Here is an 18,011-nt window from a genome sequence, read left to right as displayed (position 1 = left end):
AGTCCAAGGAAAAGTTTCCAACACTGGAGTTTAAAAAATCATTAAAAAATACAAAAAAATTAGACTCCTAACAGCCTTGCAAAACCTGGCAGACCACCAAAACTGTCACCTTCAGATAAACAGTATTCAAAGCTTTGAATCTTGTAATTGCCTTGGCAATACTGCACATACTACAGTCAACACAATCAACTGAACCGATAGTGAGAAAAGTAAAAATAAGAGTGTAAGAATGAAAATACGCTTGAATAGTCTCTATAAATCTTACCTGATATTCTGCCTCAAAGTCATGGTTGTACTGGGCCATGTCTTCCGACGGCCTCTTCTGCTCTAGACTCCTACACAGCAGCCAGGTGCCCAGGCCTACCATGAACATGCCAATGTCTGGAATAAACACCCGGATGCCATTGCTTGCATCTGCCCCTACAACACTGACCACAGAGAAGACATCAGAAATGAGTTGCTGGTTTCATGACAAGTAGTGAACAAGGCTCTGATTGTAGGTTTACATTCTTCTGGGATTCTTTAAGCAAAATATAGTTTTCCCTTGTTCCCCAAATGTAGTCGATCAGCCAATATGTTTGTTGTTTAAAGTTGGTTTAAGTTACTGTTTTAAGCTGGCTTCTTTAGATTTGCACTTAAGCTATAATATATAATGTAGCTACCAATTAATGGAAGCTTATACCTCACCAATTATATATGATATTATATGTATTATAAAATCATAGATTTGCTCTTGTGGTTTCTGACACCATACAACATAATAGTACCTTCACAAATGGACAAACGTTTTGTAACATACTTTTTGTTTATTTCTATGAAACACACTTATAAGGTCATACAGGGTCAGAAACTACATGAGTAAGTCTTTTTTGAGTTTACTTGGCTGACATTACTTGGCCTACATTCAAGGGTAACAGGGAAAATTATGTAAGTTTGAATTTTTATCAAACTATTGCTTTAATAATGCAACATCTTGCCCCAAAGAGGTTATAGTAAAAGGTTTTCTGATTATGGCAATATTTTGGACCAGCATCATATTTTGATATAACACCATTGATGTGCATATTTGTGCATATTTCACAAAACAGATTCATTTCTGTGTAATTTCTTTAATGTTCTGAGAAAGTCAGCAATGTTAAAGTAAGGCTAGTATCTTTATGAGAACCCTGCCACACACATGAACCTGTTATTGGGGTTCATCTGCCAGTAACCAAATACCACATGCATTTGCGGAGCTCCTGTGAACAAACACCATCTGGGTTGATGGAAAGGTGGGAACTTTCTGGGAATGCCGATTTTTCCGGCAGCATTTTCCAACTAAAGCTTCTTGCACATCTGTTGCATGCTATAATGCGTTGGTTTTATATGCCTCTCCACCCAGTTCCATAAAATCAGCCTTGCCCCATATTAAAAGGATATAAATATTTCTCATTAAACACACATTGGCTTCCTCTAAAGCGTCCCCAGTGAAATTAAGCCCTTCTCTAAAGTGTTATTCTATACAGGAATGATTTCTTCAAAACAACTTTTTTTTTCAGAGCTCCATTAGGGTGTCCATAAAATCATGTTTTCGAAGGAGGCTGACTTTCCTTTTAGAAGCATTGTGGTGTACTTTAGGTCTGTACAAACAGCTTGAACTTTTACTTAAAACCCACAAAGTGAAACTTCTGTGATTTCAGGGGCTTGCAGAATAATAAGTAAGTTTATCATTCAGGAAATAAGCAGTGATAAGAAAGCTGCAGCCAGGCAACGGGACACTTTAATGGTTCTTCATTCAATGTGTCAAATATCACACCTCACAATCCCAGTAAAGTGTTTGTAGTTCTCATGCCTAAATTACTGAACGTCAGGACATTTTGCAATGTTTATATTCAAGGTTAACAGAAGGTGTAAATAGCTAACAGATGAGTGTGAAATAAACATCATCCTTTAAGTAAGTGATTAAGTCTCAACCTTTTTATTTGCCAGTTTATAAGGAGATTTATTTTACCACAGAGAACTTTTTTTTCTGTGACCCGAAATGCATTCACTTCTCATACCACGCTCTTAATCAAGTGAAATTGTTTACAATAAATAACTCTTGCTGTCACTTTGATTGCAAAAAACACTGCTTTTTTTTTGTCAGTCACATGTGGCTCGCTCAGGAGAAGAGCCTGTCACTGGCTATATTAGCAAAGGGTGAGTGCCTTATAAAAGTCAGACTGGAGGAACAACAGCAAATCAATGTTGGAAAAACGAATTCCTGTCTAATTAGGAACCTCTGGTATTTCCATTTAATGAAAAGCTTAACTTTGCCCTTTAAAACACAATGAAACAACACCTTCATGGGCCAATGTACCTACAGTGCTACTGAATGCGATGGACATTTTCTCAGTCTGTCTTTTTGTCAATGAGCACAGGAGCTCTTGATTTAAAATAGACAGAAGTAGAAAGAAAAATTTATGAGCACAAATTTAATGTTAATCCACTACATTTTCAGTTCGAACAGCCCATAAGCTGCGATCATTACAGCATGCCTAATCAACATATTTTTCTTTAATTTGATGAGGCCATATTGGCAAATAATTGAGCTGAGTAATGCACTGCAAACACACAGCTGATCTCACTTTCTTTTTTGTGATGGCGCTGAGGTACCAAGCAGTTAAACAAACTTCTCTAGAGAGCATAAAACCCATGAGATTTATGTTTACTGCCATGAGATCGCAGCACAAACCCTAAGTCTCCAACTAGCAGTCCTTAACTAAACTGTCAGCCAATAAAGTTATACAGACTTTGAGGCTAGAGGTACGCATCAGTCAAAGAAATCTTCATGTTTGTATTCACGCATAATGAATAAGCATACTAAAGCGGTAGGCTATTCAGGTCAAAACTTGTTTTGCACAAGTTCAAAATTTAATATGCATTCTTAAAAAAAGAAAGAGTAGAAAAACCCTAAATTACATTTACGTTCGATTTACATCCTGTATTGACAGGCTTATAAAAATGCTTAGAAACTGCACTTTTACAGAACCTCTATGTTATTTCATTAAGCTACATGGGTGAGCCCTGCCCTATAATACACAGGAAACAACACATGTATGAAGGATAAACATCCATACAAAGCAAATAAACACAATGGTCAATGATTTATCTGTGGTGGGGGTTGTAGAAGGCCAAATTAAACCACACCTTAATAGGTGCTTCAACGCACACTAACAGCTCTTGGCAAAACACTATGTAATGACATGCCCGGTTTCTATCTTTTCAGGGCCAAAGCGGCCACTTTAGACTCATCTCTCCCTGCCGTCCCGGCTCTAAGTCAATTTGGCGGCTCTGTTTCCTCCCTCTCCCACATCTCCATGCCAGGTTTAAGAGGAGAGAGGCATCAGTGTGCCGTAATGTCATAGCTAAATGCCTTCGTTGGAGTAACAGGTCAATTAGGGACATAAACAGTTTACAGTTCAGCTTCCTGCCACTTTCCAGCGGCCCTGCGCTCCCTGTCTGCAGTGCTGCTGGCAAAAGACATGTTTCGGACGTTCCCGCACTTAGCAAAACCGCAGTTAATAGGATCAGGGCCTTGCGAGCGCATCCATATGTCAAGGCAGGCTCTGAAAAATAAGGCTGTCAAGCTCAGGTCAGGTGTAATTGGGTTTAGTCATCTTCAGGGAAGCTGCCGGTTGGAGGGAGAATACAGGTTGGAGCCGTTTGGAGTGATGGGCAGACTGCTGAACATACACATAAGTGGGCCGTAATGCTGTTTGATTCTGAGACCGGAGAACGATGCTTACAAAGACAAGCGGCTCAATACTTTAAAAATATCACAAACATCTCTCGCTCACCTACACTCAAAACAACCAACTGCAAAAGAGTGCGCTAGTCGATAATTTTCCACCATTTGAAGTTATTAGCTACATGGGGTGTACCATGAGTTAAATCTCTTCCAAACAAATGGAGCAAATCTGATGCTCCTCAATACACCCCTCCCTTAAACTTCAAACTGTCATTGACAACACCAGCACAAGCCCCTTTTGGACACTCCTACTGTTAATAGTGAAGACATGAAAACTATGAAACAGCTGTGCCTGTGGAATATGTAATCAGTGCAATTAGAAATACTGGACTTCTCCCAAATAGAACTATTTAAAGCCATCCTACCTTACAACAGAGCTGATCAGTCAAATTAACTCTTAATATGCAGTAATAGGGAAGATATAATGATTGTGGTTCAATATTTTCCAACTCTAAATGTCAACAAAGTTCTAACTGGAGACTAAATGGAGATTTGGTCATTCTCAGCTCATGCTGCAAACCTGACTCGGCCATGCAAGTTTCTCCTCTACAACATCCGAAGGAATCCCCCCCTTCTCTCTAGGGAGGCCAACCAGGTGCTTGTTCAGTCTCTCATCATCTCATGGCTTGACTACTGCAACTCGCTCCAGGCTGGTCTTCCTATGCATGCCATCAGTCCCTCGCAAATGATCCAGAATACAGCAACACAAGTTTACTGATGTCACTCCACTGCTGCATTTCCTTCACTGGCTTCCTGTAGCTGCCTGCTGATTCTTGTCTACAAATCTAAAAATGGACTAGGCCCTCTTTATGTGATGGCTATGGCGTAAATGTAAATGAGACTACTGGCATCAACTTCACCATTTATATTTGTCTGAGAAACAAATTTCAAGCATTTAAGCATAAGCCTTTAGACCAAAATTTCTGCAAGATTATGAAAAACATACACTCAATGAGATGAGTCCAAACTTTTCCCTGGTACTTTACATAGAAGCTCCTTTCATACTGCACCAGCATCAAAAGTGTAAAAGACTTTCTTCACCTCTCTCTCTCTTTTCTCTCCTTAACACACTCCTTCCATGCTGACCTTGCTTTAAGTTTCAAAGCATACAATCACTGAAGTGAAACATTATTGACTGTAAAATGCCAAGTGGTCAGAGCTGATTGACCCTGGGAGGGGAAGATTCATGCTCAATTTATCGAGTATAGCAGCCTCACAATTCATGCTGCAAATAGAACTGAAAAAGCTAGCAACAGAACACTATGGCTATGTACAGCATTTCCAAGATCACCTCTCTCTAGGGAGAATATCTATGAATCTCAAACTCAAATGTTGGAAGATAACAGCTCTGCGGAGCATTTTTACTGTTTTAAAACACTCAAATCCACTCATAAAGGTTGAATCAAGTGTGATAAATCAGGGAAAATACTAAGCTTAGCAGTTTCTTGGCCCTCCTAGACTGTAGTCTGACACCTCTAGGTTCACTCTACAGTGTGTCAAAGTCATTTGGAAACAGATTTCAACTTGGAATTTATGTTGATTTGAGGAAATTTAAAGCGATATCACAGTATTCAACTGTTGAAATTGTAGCTGAAATTATAACAGTCTCAATATTTGGGATTCATTTGCTTTTGCAATACAGTGTATGCAACAGACATAAAATAATCCACATGGAGTCAAAAGACAAAATAAAATCATTGTTTTACCTCTCAAATCCAATCTGTCGTATAGACTTCTCCCACAGCGTACCTGGAGAAACAAAAACAAAGGCATTTAACATTTGGTTTACATTTTTCTTTAGAACCCATCTTCACAACTGCATTGTAAATGCAAAATAAAAATAGCCATCGCAGGGTTCTTGGGAGAAGATACGTTTGTGATACTTGTGAATAATTTCTAATTTAGTTTTTGCTTTCATGTGAGCAAAAGGTCATCTATATTTACAGTTTTCACAACACAATCAATGAATACAGTAATACCTTAAAAATCTTCATTGTGTCATGCATTCACATTATTTCTTGAGTTAGTTTTCTATATCAAGGCCTTATTCTGTCAATGTTTTAAAATAGTTTACACAGCCTGGACCTTTTCAACAAGCAAACAAACAGACACAGTACATTCTATTTAAATGTTTGTTTAATGAAGTTCCTGATCGTCATTCCAGTCACTGCATTTTATTTCCAGGTATTCTTTGCCTTGAGAGCTGAGTGGTGTCGGTAATTGGACTTTGTTAGGCTGCCAAGCAGAACTGTACACAGCTTTGTCTATAACTGAAGTGTTTACAATAATGACAAATCAATATGTCTCTCTATTTTGTTAGTAAATTAGGGGTGTAATTAGGTGTTGGCTTGCCTTTTGAGGCAGAGGTACTATTACGAACATTACTCAGCCTCTGCGCCATCACCAAAGTCTGAACCTTAAATGTGACTTCACACACAGGAAACCACTGACAGCTTCTTTAGGAACAGCATTTGGTGACCTCAAACAAACATCAGTCAATTACAGGTTTTTAATTTAAGTACACATGCATACACACCAATCAAAAGTTTGAATAAATACATCTACTCTTCATTTTATAATTTGTGCTATTCTACATACTGTACAATAATAGCAAAGATGTGATAGTATGGAGTAAGTTAATTCATATGTAATTATATGTAATTATCAGAAAAAATGGCCTTCTACCAGAAAAGGCCATTAAGACCCACCCTACACAACTGACTGGCTCTAATATAGCAATGAGGAAAGACATTCTACCAATAACTTTTAAAGTCACAAATTGTAATTAGGCAATCAGGATGATACAATTTTTTTTAACATTTTCCATTTCTAAATGATACTAGCTTTTAATTTTTTTTTTTTATTTTGTTAGGAAATATATACATAGGCATTAATGTCTATGTATACAGTACTTATTTTAGAAACAAATTTGCAGGATTTCAGCCAAGTACAAACTTTTAAGTAGTAATGTTTTGTCTTTCTGTTTCAGTGGTATCTGGATATCTGGGGATGGAGATGTATTGAGCACTAAGGTCTGCCTAAAGCACTGCTGAGGAGAGTGGCTGTAAATAGAAAATGTCTAGTCAGGCTCTGAATAGCACTGCCATAAAAGAAAAACTGACATTCCTGGATCCAAACATTTGTAACACCTAACTGCCTCCAGCCCAAACCGAGCCAACAGGTGGATGAGTACTGACGGCTGTTCCACAGCTGGAGTACAAAAACAACTGCGCAGTGACTGTTCATCGCCAGCTTTTCAAAAGACAATCGGCAAAACTTTAAGAACATCACATCTACTGTAAAGAGAGTGTTCTAAGTGATGCTTGTTCTACCATCTAACCATTTTTATACTATGATGGTTTATGGTTAAACTTGCCCTGATGTGCAGTCTTTTGATCAGTTCAATACAACACCTCATTTCCATGTTGTTTGAGAGGTTCACATGGACAATGCTAAACATTTTGTAACAATAGCAATAATGTCACCCCTCCCCATAAGATTGTATCATCCATATGAACAGTTAGGGTTACCTGGCTCAAGGTCTGTATTTAACAATATTGGCTTAAGTCATGATACCAAAAATAAATATACAGAATTTCACTGGATAATGTCCCCAGCCAAATGTTGAGTCCTAATGAAAGGGTGATCTATAGCAGTATACCTAAAAGCACAGGCATCCCATATTATTGCAGGCCTGAAACATCAATACAAGGCAGGGCAGACAATTCAAATAATTTAAGGTCAGAAAGGTCAAAAAGACCATGAGTTCATAGAAGCTTTTTTTAAGAAGCATGTGCAAGTGCTGAAAGTTCTGATGAAGCTATGAGGCAACACTGTGTTCACTATCATTAATCAACACTTTGGTCTTGTTTTTCATAAAGGCTGCAATCAACCCTCAGCTTTTATTTATTAAGCCAAATCCTTCCCAAGGGATCCATCTGGTCAGTGTTCCTAGCACGTACTTCTTTTGTTTTGTTTTCATTTCTTTGTTTTTGTAGCAGTTCCATTCGTCAGATGTATTTAAGTTCATTACTTTCCAGAAGGAGCTCTTAGATTTTTTCTTGTAATAGAAACTTTATCTTTAATGGTAACCTTAATGGTAACCAAAAATGTACTCTTTCTATCTTGTGCTATTCTCTGCCTTCCTTTTTGCAGCAGGATATGTCTTTTTCAGCTAGCAGTAACTCATGTCTTTAAAAGTGATAAAAATGATTGTGGTCAGCACAATGCACTGGAGCCTGAGATGAAACAAGAGAGGCAAGACACCACTGGCTTAGTGAGACATTACTAACTCTGCATAGGTTCTGGCCAGATCAGAAGAAGTATGTGTGGACGTTTCAGGACAAAATTGTCTCAATTTTTAATACTGGAGAAAAACAGAACCTACACTCACAAGACCAACAAAATGGTCTTGACCTTGTAAAAGACTTTTTACAAAAGTTTCATTTATTTTTAACTGAAAAGCCAAAACCATTTATTTTTGTTAGTGAGGTTAGGTTTAGAGTAGGCTTATTACATGTAGGTACATACATATAGTACATAAATATCGCTGATGTCGAAAGAAAACCTTATATTTAATGTAAGTCTATGTAACCAGGCTTTTTTCCACAAAACTTGGGCCATTTGTTTTGGTCCATTCATCATTAAATTCAGACACAATGTAAAGGGCAAAAGGCATTTTCAAATTATGACAAAAACTGAAAAACGAAAAAAAAATGTAGATACAAGGTTTTGTTCTGACAGCAGCGATATATATAATACACATGGAACATTTTTTTACGATTAAGTACTTACAGATGTACACTCCAAAAAAATGGCCAACAAATGTGTTTTTACTGATGCTTTTGGCCTGGTCAGAGTCCAGATTTAAGCCCTATAGAGAAAATTTGGTCTCACAACCAAACACAAACTAGCTCGGCAAAGTTTTTCAACTGTTTGAAGCCATAAATGCTGAGTAGAAAAATACTGACTCTTCTTTCTGTAAAAAAACTGTATGCAAATTTACAGTCTTCAACATTTAAAGAAATGGGAAAAGCTACCCCATACCAAGTTATTTTATCTATTTGTTTAATGATTTTTTGTTAAGACCATTAAATACCTAATGTTTTGCCATTTTGGACTTGGCCCATTTTTTGCCTAGGAGTACACAAGACACAGTACTGTGCAAAAGTCAGATACCAGCCTTCATTTACTTACCTTCCAGTCAAAACCACCACCAGGTACAAGCTATTGTACTTAATAGAAAATTTGAATGAAACTTAATTAAGGATGGGCTGTTTCTGATATACATAAATACTGGGACAAATCTATGATTCTATGTCCTAACATAAAAAAAATGTATAAAAAATAAATGTGCGTAACACAAATCATCCTGGAGGCTGCAAGATGATCTTCGTCACATCATTTTTAAAATTGTTTTTAAATTGCTCAAATAACAGCTCTCCCATGTTTTGTGAATGTTTCCAGGTTACTGCATTAATGGCTTATTTGGCACAGTGAGGACAGAAGCATGGTGAGAACAGAAACAGGAGGGAAGAGTGTCATGTTATCAAAGCATCAGACAGATGGCCTACGCAGTGTGGAGAGCTTTTGTGCTTTTCTTTGTGATTTATAATTGGGACAAAAAGTCAGAAAGCTCAAGGATCTCACAGGTTGAATCATAATAACTTAGTCTGGTGGATTTATTCCTAAATAAAATCAACAAATTACAGGTTATTATTTGACTAGAACACTAGAATGGTTGACAAGATATGAATAGCATATTCTAATGTTTGAGAATCAACTTTCATCAAGATGCAAACCCCTGTCTGTGAAGGCAAACATATACAATATGAAAATATAAATTAATGGTGAGGAATCTCTCCAAGCTCAGGAGCAGTCCTGTCTAGACAAATATGAGTTTAATGGTTTGAGGCAGAGTTTCACAAGCTTTTGAAAGCCAAATATCCACACACTTCACAACCCAAGAGAGGCTTTTCAGACTCATGGCCAAAGTCTCTGTCTTTTCTCCTTAAAGTAAGCTCCGTTCAATATATCGCATAATGAGGTGTAACAATGCATTGTGACAATGTGATAACACATTGCAAAACTGTGACAATGTGACAATGTACAGGTGCAACAATTCATCATGGATAATGGATGTTCTACTTATTATGCCGCCTAATGCAACTGCATCGTTAAATACAAACGTTTGCAAACATTCAGCACCAATCAACAACCTGCATTCCTCATGCCTCCCAGCTCTAGTGCTGTTAGTAAGCTGTCAACAATGTTATAAAAGTCATTTTTCTTTATTTGTATTTTGTTCAAAATATCATAAGAATGTTGAATCGTGAACCCAGGATCGTTACCCCCTTAGTGAATATGGTCTTGGGTTATTACTGTAGTGCTTAGCATTTAAATGGCTGTTTTGAAAAGTGCACTCTATGTACTGGATGGAGAATATGGCCATTTAACACAGTCTCTTTGTAAATAAGATAATATCGTGTTACAGCCTGAAGTGATTTTACTTAGAAGTATAGTGCTATTATATACACCGATCAGGCATAACATTATGACCACCTCCTTGTTTCTATGCTCATTGTCCATTTTATCAGCTTCACTTACTATATAGGTGCACTTTGTAGTTCTACCATTACAGACTGTAGTCCATCTGTTTCTCTGCATACTTTGTTAGCCCCCTTTTACCCTGTTCTTCAGTGGTCAGGACCGCCATGGACCCTCACAGAGCAGGTACTATTTGGGTGGTTCTTAGTCCAGCAGTGACACTGAGGTGTTTAAAAACTCCAGCAGCACTGCTGTGTCTGATCCTCTCAGACCAACACAACACACACTAACACACCACCACCCCATCAGAGTTACTGCAGTGCTGAGAATGATCCACCACCTAAATACTACCTGCTCTGTGAGGGTCCATGGGGGTCCTGACCACTGAAGAACAGGGTAAAAGTGGGCTAACAAAGTATGCAGAGAAACAGATGGACTACAGTCTGTAATTGTAGAACTACAAAGTGCACCTATATAGTAAGTGGAGCTGATAAAATGGACAATGAGCTTAGAAAGAAGGAGTCATAATGTTATGCCTGATCGGTGTAAATATATATATGTTATATATGCACACACACACACACACACACACATATATATATATATATATATATATATATATATATATATATATATATATAGTATATATATGTATGTGTGCGTGTGTGTGTGTATAAATATATATATATGTGTGTGTGTATAAATATATATATATGCATATTAAAATACAATATGCATAGTGCACATTTACTTGAGGTTTCTGTGTAATGTTAACATTACAAACATGATGAGCAACAAGCAATTTTTAAATAATTTAGCAGATTAATTTATGAACAGAATTTAGTTAATATATGTGGTCATATATGCATGTGTTGAGTAAGTTGCAATCAAACATTGCTCAGTCCAATTTACTTCAGAACTGTACTGCTTATATTGATATTAATAAACTTAGCTCAAAAGTATGTACATTTAAACTAATGACAGTACTTCTAATGACCTTGTATGTCTATATTTAAATAGACAACGAAAACAGCTTCTTCTGTTGTGCAATATTACTACTTTTGTGTCATATATAAATGTGGGATATCAAGTACTAACGTTACCCCAGAAATTGTTTTTTTTAATGGAAACAGAAGGCAGACTGGCCACTTGCTTTTTAACATAAATCTTGAACAAAAAAAGATCTGTAGGCAATCTGTCAGATGTAATTCAAAACGTGACAAATGCATTGGTATAATTTAACCAATGTCCTCTATTTCTGAAACACTTAACAGGCATTTGCAATGACCTCCGTCAGCAGCAACACCAAGACAATCTTCTACATCTCGTCATTCTCTAGACTGTTTTTATCTATTAACACACATCTTGTGAGCAGATGTTACAGTTTGTGTCTATGTAGCCTCATTTCTCTGTTGGCAAGTGTGAGCCTGTCTTTCCAAAAGCACTGCAGGACAAAGATTATTATAAAATGGTGGATTGAGCATCACTTTGACCACTGTCTCTACCAGACCAGAATTAATATCTTTCTAAATCCTTAAAAAATGATCTGTAACCATTAATTACTACAAGCTACTAGCAACTAATGTCTAGTCTGTATTGTGTCATGGTAGGCATTTAAGTTTGTAAGCAAACTGCACAGCCAATGACTATTACAGTTTAACTACTTTACATTGTACAATCGTTTGTAAATGAATATGCCTATTTGACTTTGCATCATACTTAAAAGCGTGTTGAACTTACAGTTAAAGTCAGGCCTGATAGTGTTTCCTGCCAGCAGACTGTTGACTGTGATTTGGTAGATGATGTGGAACACAAGGAAGGTCATACTGGCAAAGAACAGAGACTTCAGCAAACGCCCAGTGTGGCCTGTAGAAGACATAACAATGTCAGGGAAAGGGATTATAAAATATGATTACAGACAAGTACAACTTTAAATTAATAATCTATTGTATGTCACGGTGACTATGTTACTAAATAACTAATACAACATAAATCACATTAATGTTATTAAATAAATTAGTTTAATTAGATCATATTGGTGCCAAACAATTACATAAATCAGACTAACCACGCACTTCTAATATAAATACAAGAAATACTACATGAAATCTCTGAAACACAACACACAGAGGTTACACAATCTTCCAAATGGTCACAGAACATCTTTCCAACGCAGTATTTCTTGGATGAGTGTCCATTTTGTGGCCAAACAAAGCCATAAAGAGACTAAGATCAGGCTGATGTAGGAAAAAAGTTGTAAATCATGATGGAATGTAACCTACCCTGGTTAAAACGAAAGTAAGGATGTTAAGGTTTTTTTTGCAAATGCAGCAAAACGCGCATGTTGCACCTATGTTGAAGTGACGCTTATGGATGTTTGGGTGATAATTTTACTGTGAAACCTTCATTTTCCACTGGATAAGGATTCTTTATCAACACTTGTGAGAGCTTATATGTAGCTAGATATATGTTAGTGTAATATAGCTGTAATTATGGAAACTCCTTTACATAGCCAATAAACATTTTTATTCCTATAACCTACTGTAGCAAAACACAGCTCACAATAATCAGGAGTTTCTTCAGTTTCTCTTAACCAAAATTCCACATGTTCCAATGTATTGGTCGAATTGTTGCTGTGAAGCATGATCTCTAACCTAATCCAAAAGACCACTAAGTTTAGTACAGAGACCCCAGGATCCCAAACACAGACCAGCTCCAGTCTGCCAGCTTTTCTAACCTACCTTATCTGACTCAGCCCTGGCTCAGGCCTGCCATGGCTTCATAAAACTGAGAGCACAAAACAATTTGTGCTAATTTCCCCTCAAGTTTGCCCCTGGCAGTCACAGAGAGGATAGAGAATGCTCGTTAAGGCGAGGTCGACGGAAAAGAGAGAGCCAGAAGCCTGTGGTTCAAATTCCCTGCTAAAACCCTCAACCACATCACACTGCTCCAGATGCTGCTGCTTCTGTCCCCATAAAACAAAAGTGAGAAGGAAAAGGCCAGATTTTGGTAAATCTGGTAAAGCTTTTTCCAACAGGTTTTATCTAAAAATGACAGACAAAAAAACTTAAGTACTTAAATATGAACTTAAATTTCATATCCAGTTATATTTAGCAATAATGTGATGATTTTTAAATGTGCATTTTCATAGTGCATCCAAAGAAATGTCTGGCTGTGTAAAGTCCTGCTGAAATATGCAGCAAAAGTTCTCGTGTTTAGGGAGAACTCCTTTTACAAGCATCCCTGTAAAAAGATGGAGACTGTTTGTGCCTTAAAATATAAAATTAAAATACAGTACATATACTATAATACAGGATGCATCACTTTTGTCATTTCATGATCAACTAATAACAGAACCTGAGGCCAAACCACAGATTCCCTTTAAATATTAAATGACCATTTGTAAACAAAGAGGAATAACTCAGAAAGCCCTTCCCTTAGTTATTGTTGCTACGTCTGTCAAACGTTTGGTTCATGCTAACTGGTACGCTGAAAGAAATGGCACTTTGAATTTACATGATTAAAATGTGGCAAGTGGTTGCACATGAATGTGTTACAACAACACAAATCTTGCCAAAACAAGCAAATTCAAATTAAGCAGTTGTGACATATTGTACTTTATTTGTGTAACCACTTGCCACATTTTAATCAAGAAATTTTTTTTCAGCATAGCACACAATACACTGACTAAAGAGTTCATTAATACAAAGGAAAATTCAGAAGCACACAAAGCATTACATTGGTAAAAAATAAACAGTTTAAAAAAGGTTTTACAAGATGGTCAGTGTAGACATACATGTTTGAGAAATGACAAAATATGAATGAACACTGTACAGTCCTGTTTAATATTACTGATTTATCAAGAAGTCAGCAGTTAAATTAAGATAAGCTAACTAGTTAACTAACTGATCTTAACTGATCTTTTTTCTAATGTTATTTATCATTAGACATCACATTACAGTAACTGCTGACCACAAGGGCTAGGATGTAGTCTCACTTTTAGTGCTCTAAAATGTTGGGGTGTGGCTAAAATAAGCCTCTGTCTATGGACTAAAACAGTGTGTTTAGGTAGAGGCTTGTTTTTATTTACAAATATTTTTTTATTTACAAATTAAACTAACTATGAATTAAATATTTTCACAAGTTAAAATTTAGGGGTCTGAGACGGTCACCTCCAAATAGAAAGTACCCTAGAGATGATGATTTTGCATATATTTAGCATATTACAATCTCTATTAATGCCTTGGATTTAAATATATCATAACATAATTTTTGCAAATATAAATAAATAAATAAGGCCTGAATACTTAACTGTTTTATTTTAAAGGTTGTTTACTGTGGGACCACAGTTTGAACTAATTCAGCTGAATTGTACTTCATATGCCATGGGTGTTTGTATGTGCAAGTCTGTGCAAGTCTGTGGCGACAATACAGGATACTGTACCCATTCTTCAAAACTGTCCTAAGGCAAATCATCTCGTCATCTACATTACACAGATGTGACTAAAATGCCTCCTGGCATAACCTTTCAGTACAGAGCCACCTATCAAATAAAAACAGTTTCAAACAGCTGAGTAGTATTGAAAACACATTTAACATCACAGACATAACACCTCAGGTTACTAAATGAGTCACAAAACCCACAAACAAACTCATCACTCCATGGTGAAATCATAACTGAAAGATGGATGCATCATATCATATTTTATTAATGAAGCTGATTTTAACTCATTATTCATTGTTTAATATGCCATGAATGCATTTCTATCTGTGGTACATTAAATACAGAACACTACCCAAACATTTTACAGCTAATTTTCTAACATGTAATTACAGAATTTACTGCCTGTGTCAAATTAGACAGAAGCTGTTCTTGTTGTTTCATTTCATTTTTTACTGCATTATCATTTACCAGATGCTCTTATCTAGAGCAGAGCACAAATAAGTACATATAAAAGCCTATTTAACAGCTTCAAGGGGAAACATTGCTGTGAGCCAATACGTGAACCAATATTTTGCCCTAGAATTTTTATTGCCAATCTAGGATTTAACCGTTGTCTCAAAGGTTGACTCTAAATGTTAAAGATGTACTTTTCTCATAGTTGCTTTTATCTCAATGTTTGACTCAATGTTTGGTCAAAACCATCAAGGAAGTCTCTGCCTCACCAGCAGCTTTCTGAAGAAAAAAAAAAAACCAGACAGACAACAGCCTGAATCTGTCATCCACATAAAGAAAAAGATACTAACCAGCTCTACAACACACTAACAGAACCAAGAGTGCCATTAGCAACACATAACTCAATTATATTACTGTTGTAGAGTTTAAAGAATACAGCCTGGGACAGAAAAAACTTGTTCCAGTTTTAAGTGCTGCTACTGAACAAGAGACAGTACATCTACATTGTGTGAATGTGTGTGTGTGTGTGTGTGTATGCATGCATCTCCTATGTGCTACACAAACATATACAGTACACACTGGATTCATACAATGTACTGAAGCTAGCGGGTATTCATACAGTTGACAAATACTGATGGTCAAATACACATAACTCTAGTCCTGCTCATAGTCCTGCACACTGCTCACTTCTGTTACACCTTTACTGTAATGATATGTCAGTCAGTGCTAGTCAGAGACCGCCCTTCATTGATTTAATTTCCATTCCATCCACTTTTCAGCATCAAATTATACAGAAGCCTCTATAACTAAATATAGCATAATTGTTTCCAGTATTTCGTGTGTCAACCTTTTACAGCTTCCATTTTTTTTCAGGAGACGTGCTTCAGTTTTTCAAATAGAATCTGTAGGGACATTTTTCCTTACCTCCAAAGTTTAGTCTCAGAGGTTGGCTGCATTTTTTGGTTGCTGGCCATTTTGACTGGACATTAAATAAATGAAGAGTGGTCTCTAACTTTTGCACAGTACTGAAGTACTGAATTTACAGGTCAGGTCAGGTTGTTGGTCTAAATCCCTATTTTTAATGAAACATGAACTCATTCTTGTAGAAATACCGACGATACCTGCATTGTGCTCAGAAAAGAATATCATTGCAATTTATCGCGATAACGATAATATCGTCATATCGCCCTCCTATACAGGTATTACACAACTATATATCTCCAACACAACGGTCTAAGAAACACCATGGCAGAGTGCATTTTCTTTACAATGAAGGCAGGTGTCTTTAACTATTGATGAGGATGTAAGTGGTCCACTTTAGAAACTCCCATCCTCTTCCTTTCTCTCCTGGTTTCATAAGACACAATGCAGTAATGTCCCTGCCCCTTCCTCTGACCACTCTGACTACAGCGTCTTTGAGCAGGACACTTAAGACCACACTGCTACTGGGCTGCTGCATGGTAAACAAAAATCTGTAACAACAGTGACTCTGGTGACACATACTGGTCAGTACCTCCAATCTAAGACTAATGACCTTTCTGATGTTTGTATGTTATTGCCCTTCATGTATTCTGTATTTCGTTCAAACTATCCATCATGTAAAAGAGTTCTTATTTGTCTTAGCTGTTTCAAATAATATTTATAAATGAGTGATTGAATGCATGAACGAATGAACGAAGTAGCTGTGTTTAGTTTGTATGTATGAGGCTTTGTCTTCATTTAACCTGGTTGCAAGGACCTTCCCAAGGCTTTGCCACACAAGGCTACAGGTTTTTAATCAAGAGAGATAAAATGGCAAACTTTAAGTGTCAGTGGATCAATGCAGTGTCCTGCCCCAGTCTCTGCATGTCTCTCAGATAATTACACTTTAATGAGCTTTAAATCTTTAGTGTGACTACAAAGCATTACAAAATCCCGAAGCTTAAGCTTCTTACATAAATGGTTAATAAAGCCAAAAGGTATGTAGGAGCATGAATAAACACCAATACAAAGCTACTATCATGAACTGGCTAGACATGGTAACAAAGAGGGATATATTAGAAACTTGTGAAATGGCAGTTATATCAGTATGTCTTTTACCTAGAAAAACATTTACGTGGCACATGCACTATGCAACACACAAACATGCCACCACCACATCAGTGCTACTGCAGTGCTGAGAATGATCCTCCACCCAAATAATACCTGCTCTGTGGTGGTCCTGTGGGGGTTCTGATTATTGAAGAGCAGGGTAAAAGGGATCTAACAAAGTATGCAGAGAAACAGATGGACTACAACATGTAATTGTAGAACTACAAAAAAAGCAGCTATATGGTAAGTGGAGCTGATAAAATGGACAATGAGTGTAGAAACAAGGTGGCGGTTTTGAGGAAGTGGCCAGTCGGTTGTCCAATATAGATATTTCCTCTGTGCCCTCAGCCGCTGCATGGATTTATTCAATTCCATCAACAGCTCACATTATTTAAGGTAAAGAAGCATTGATTAGCTGAAGTAGGTATTGGATGATAACTACAAATAATTCGGGTTTCATCAATGAGAGGTTTGGAAATAAACACATTAACATACATTAAATCAGAACTTGTCATATTAATATTGTTTGTATTTACTCTAACAATAGTATAGTGTTTTTCTCTAAACTAATAATTGCTTACTGATCAGATTAATAGCTTTTTAAATATAAATGTAATTTTCTCAGGTACCTAAAACTAGCACAGTACAAAAATGAAATGTATCAGTTCAGAGCATGACATTATTAACATACTAAAAACAAATGAAATAATTTTTGCTGTAGTGTTACCT

At 36.7% G+C, this 18,011-nt stretch overlaps 1 protein-coding gene across 6 annotated transcripts in view; it reads right to left on the bottom strand.

The window, feature by feature from the left end:
• LOC118796923 (piezo-type mechanosensitive ion channel component 2) overlaps positions 1-18,011 on the bottom strand; it is a 91,713-nt gene that overhangs the window by 62,667 nt on the left and 11,035 nt on the right. For all 6 annotated transcript variants that reach the window (XM_036556069.1, XM_036556070.1, XM_036556074.1 and 3 more), the window contains exons 3-5: positions 12,056-12,181; positions 5,476-5,518; positions 266-428 (exon numbers count right to left, since the gene is read on the bottom strand). In XM_036556069.1, coding sequence (XP_036411962.1) covers positions 266-428; positions 5,476-5,518; positions 12,056-12,181 — 332 coding nt within the window. The remainder of the gene's footprint in view (positions 1-265; positions 429-5,475; positions 5,519-12,055; positions 12,182-18,011) is intronic.

This window comes from Colossoma macropomum, unplaced genomic scaffold, assembly GCF_904425465.1.
Source record: "Colossoma macropomum unplaced genomic scaffold, Colossoma_macropomum, whole genome shotgun sequence".
NCBI classification, from domain to species: domain Eukaryota; kingdom Metazoa; phylum Chordata; class Actinopteri; order Characiformes; family Serrasalmidae; genus Colossoma; species Colossoma macropomum.
The sequence above is the reverse complement of the archived record's forward strand: the minus strand, read 5'-3'. Positions and strand labels throughout refer to the sequence as shown.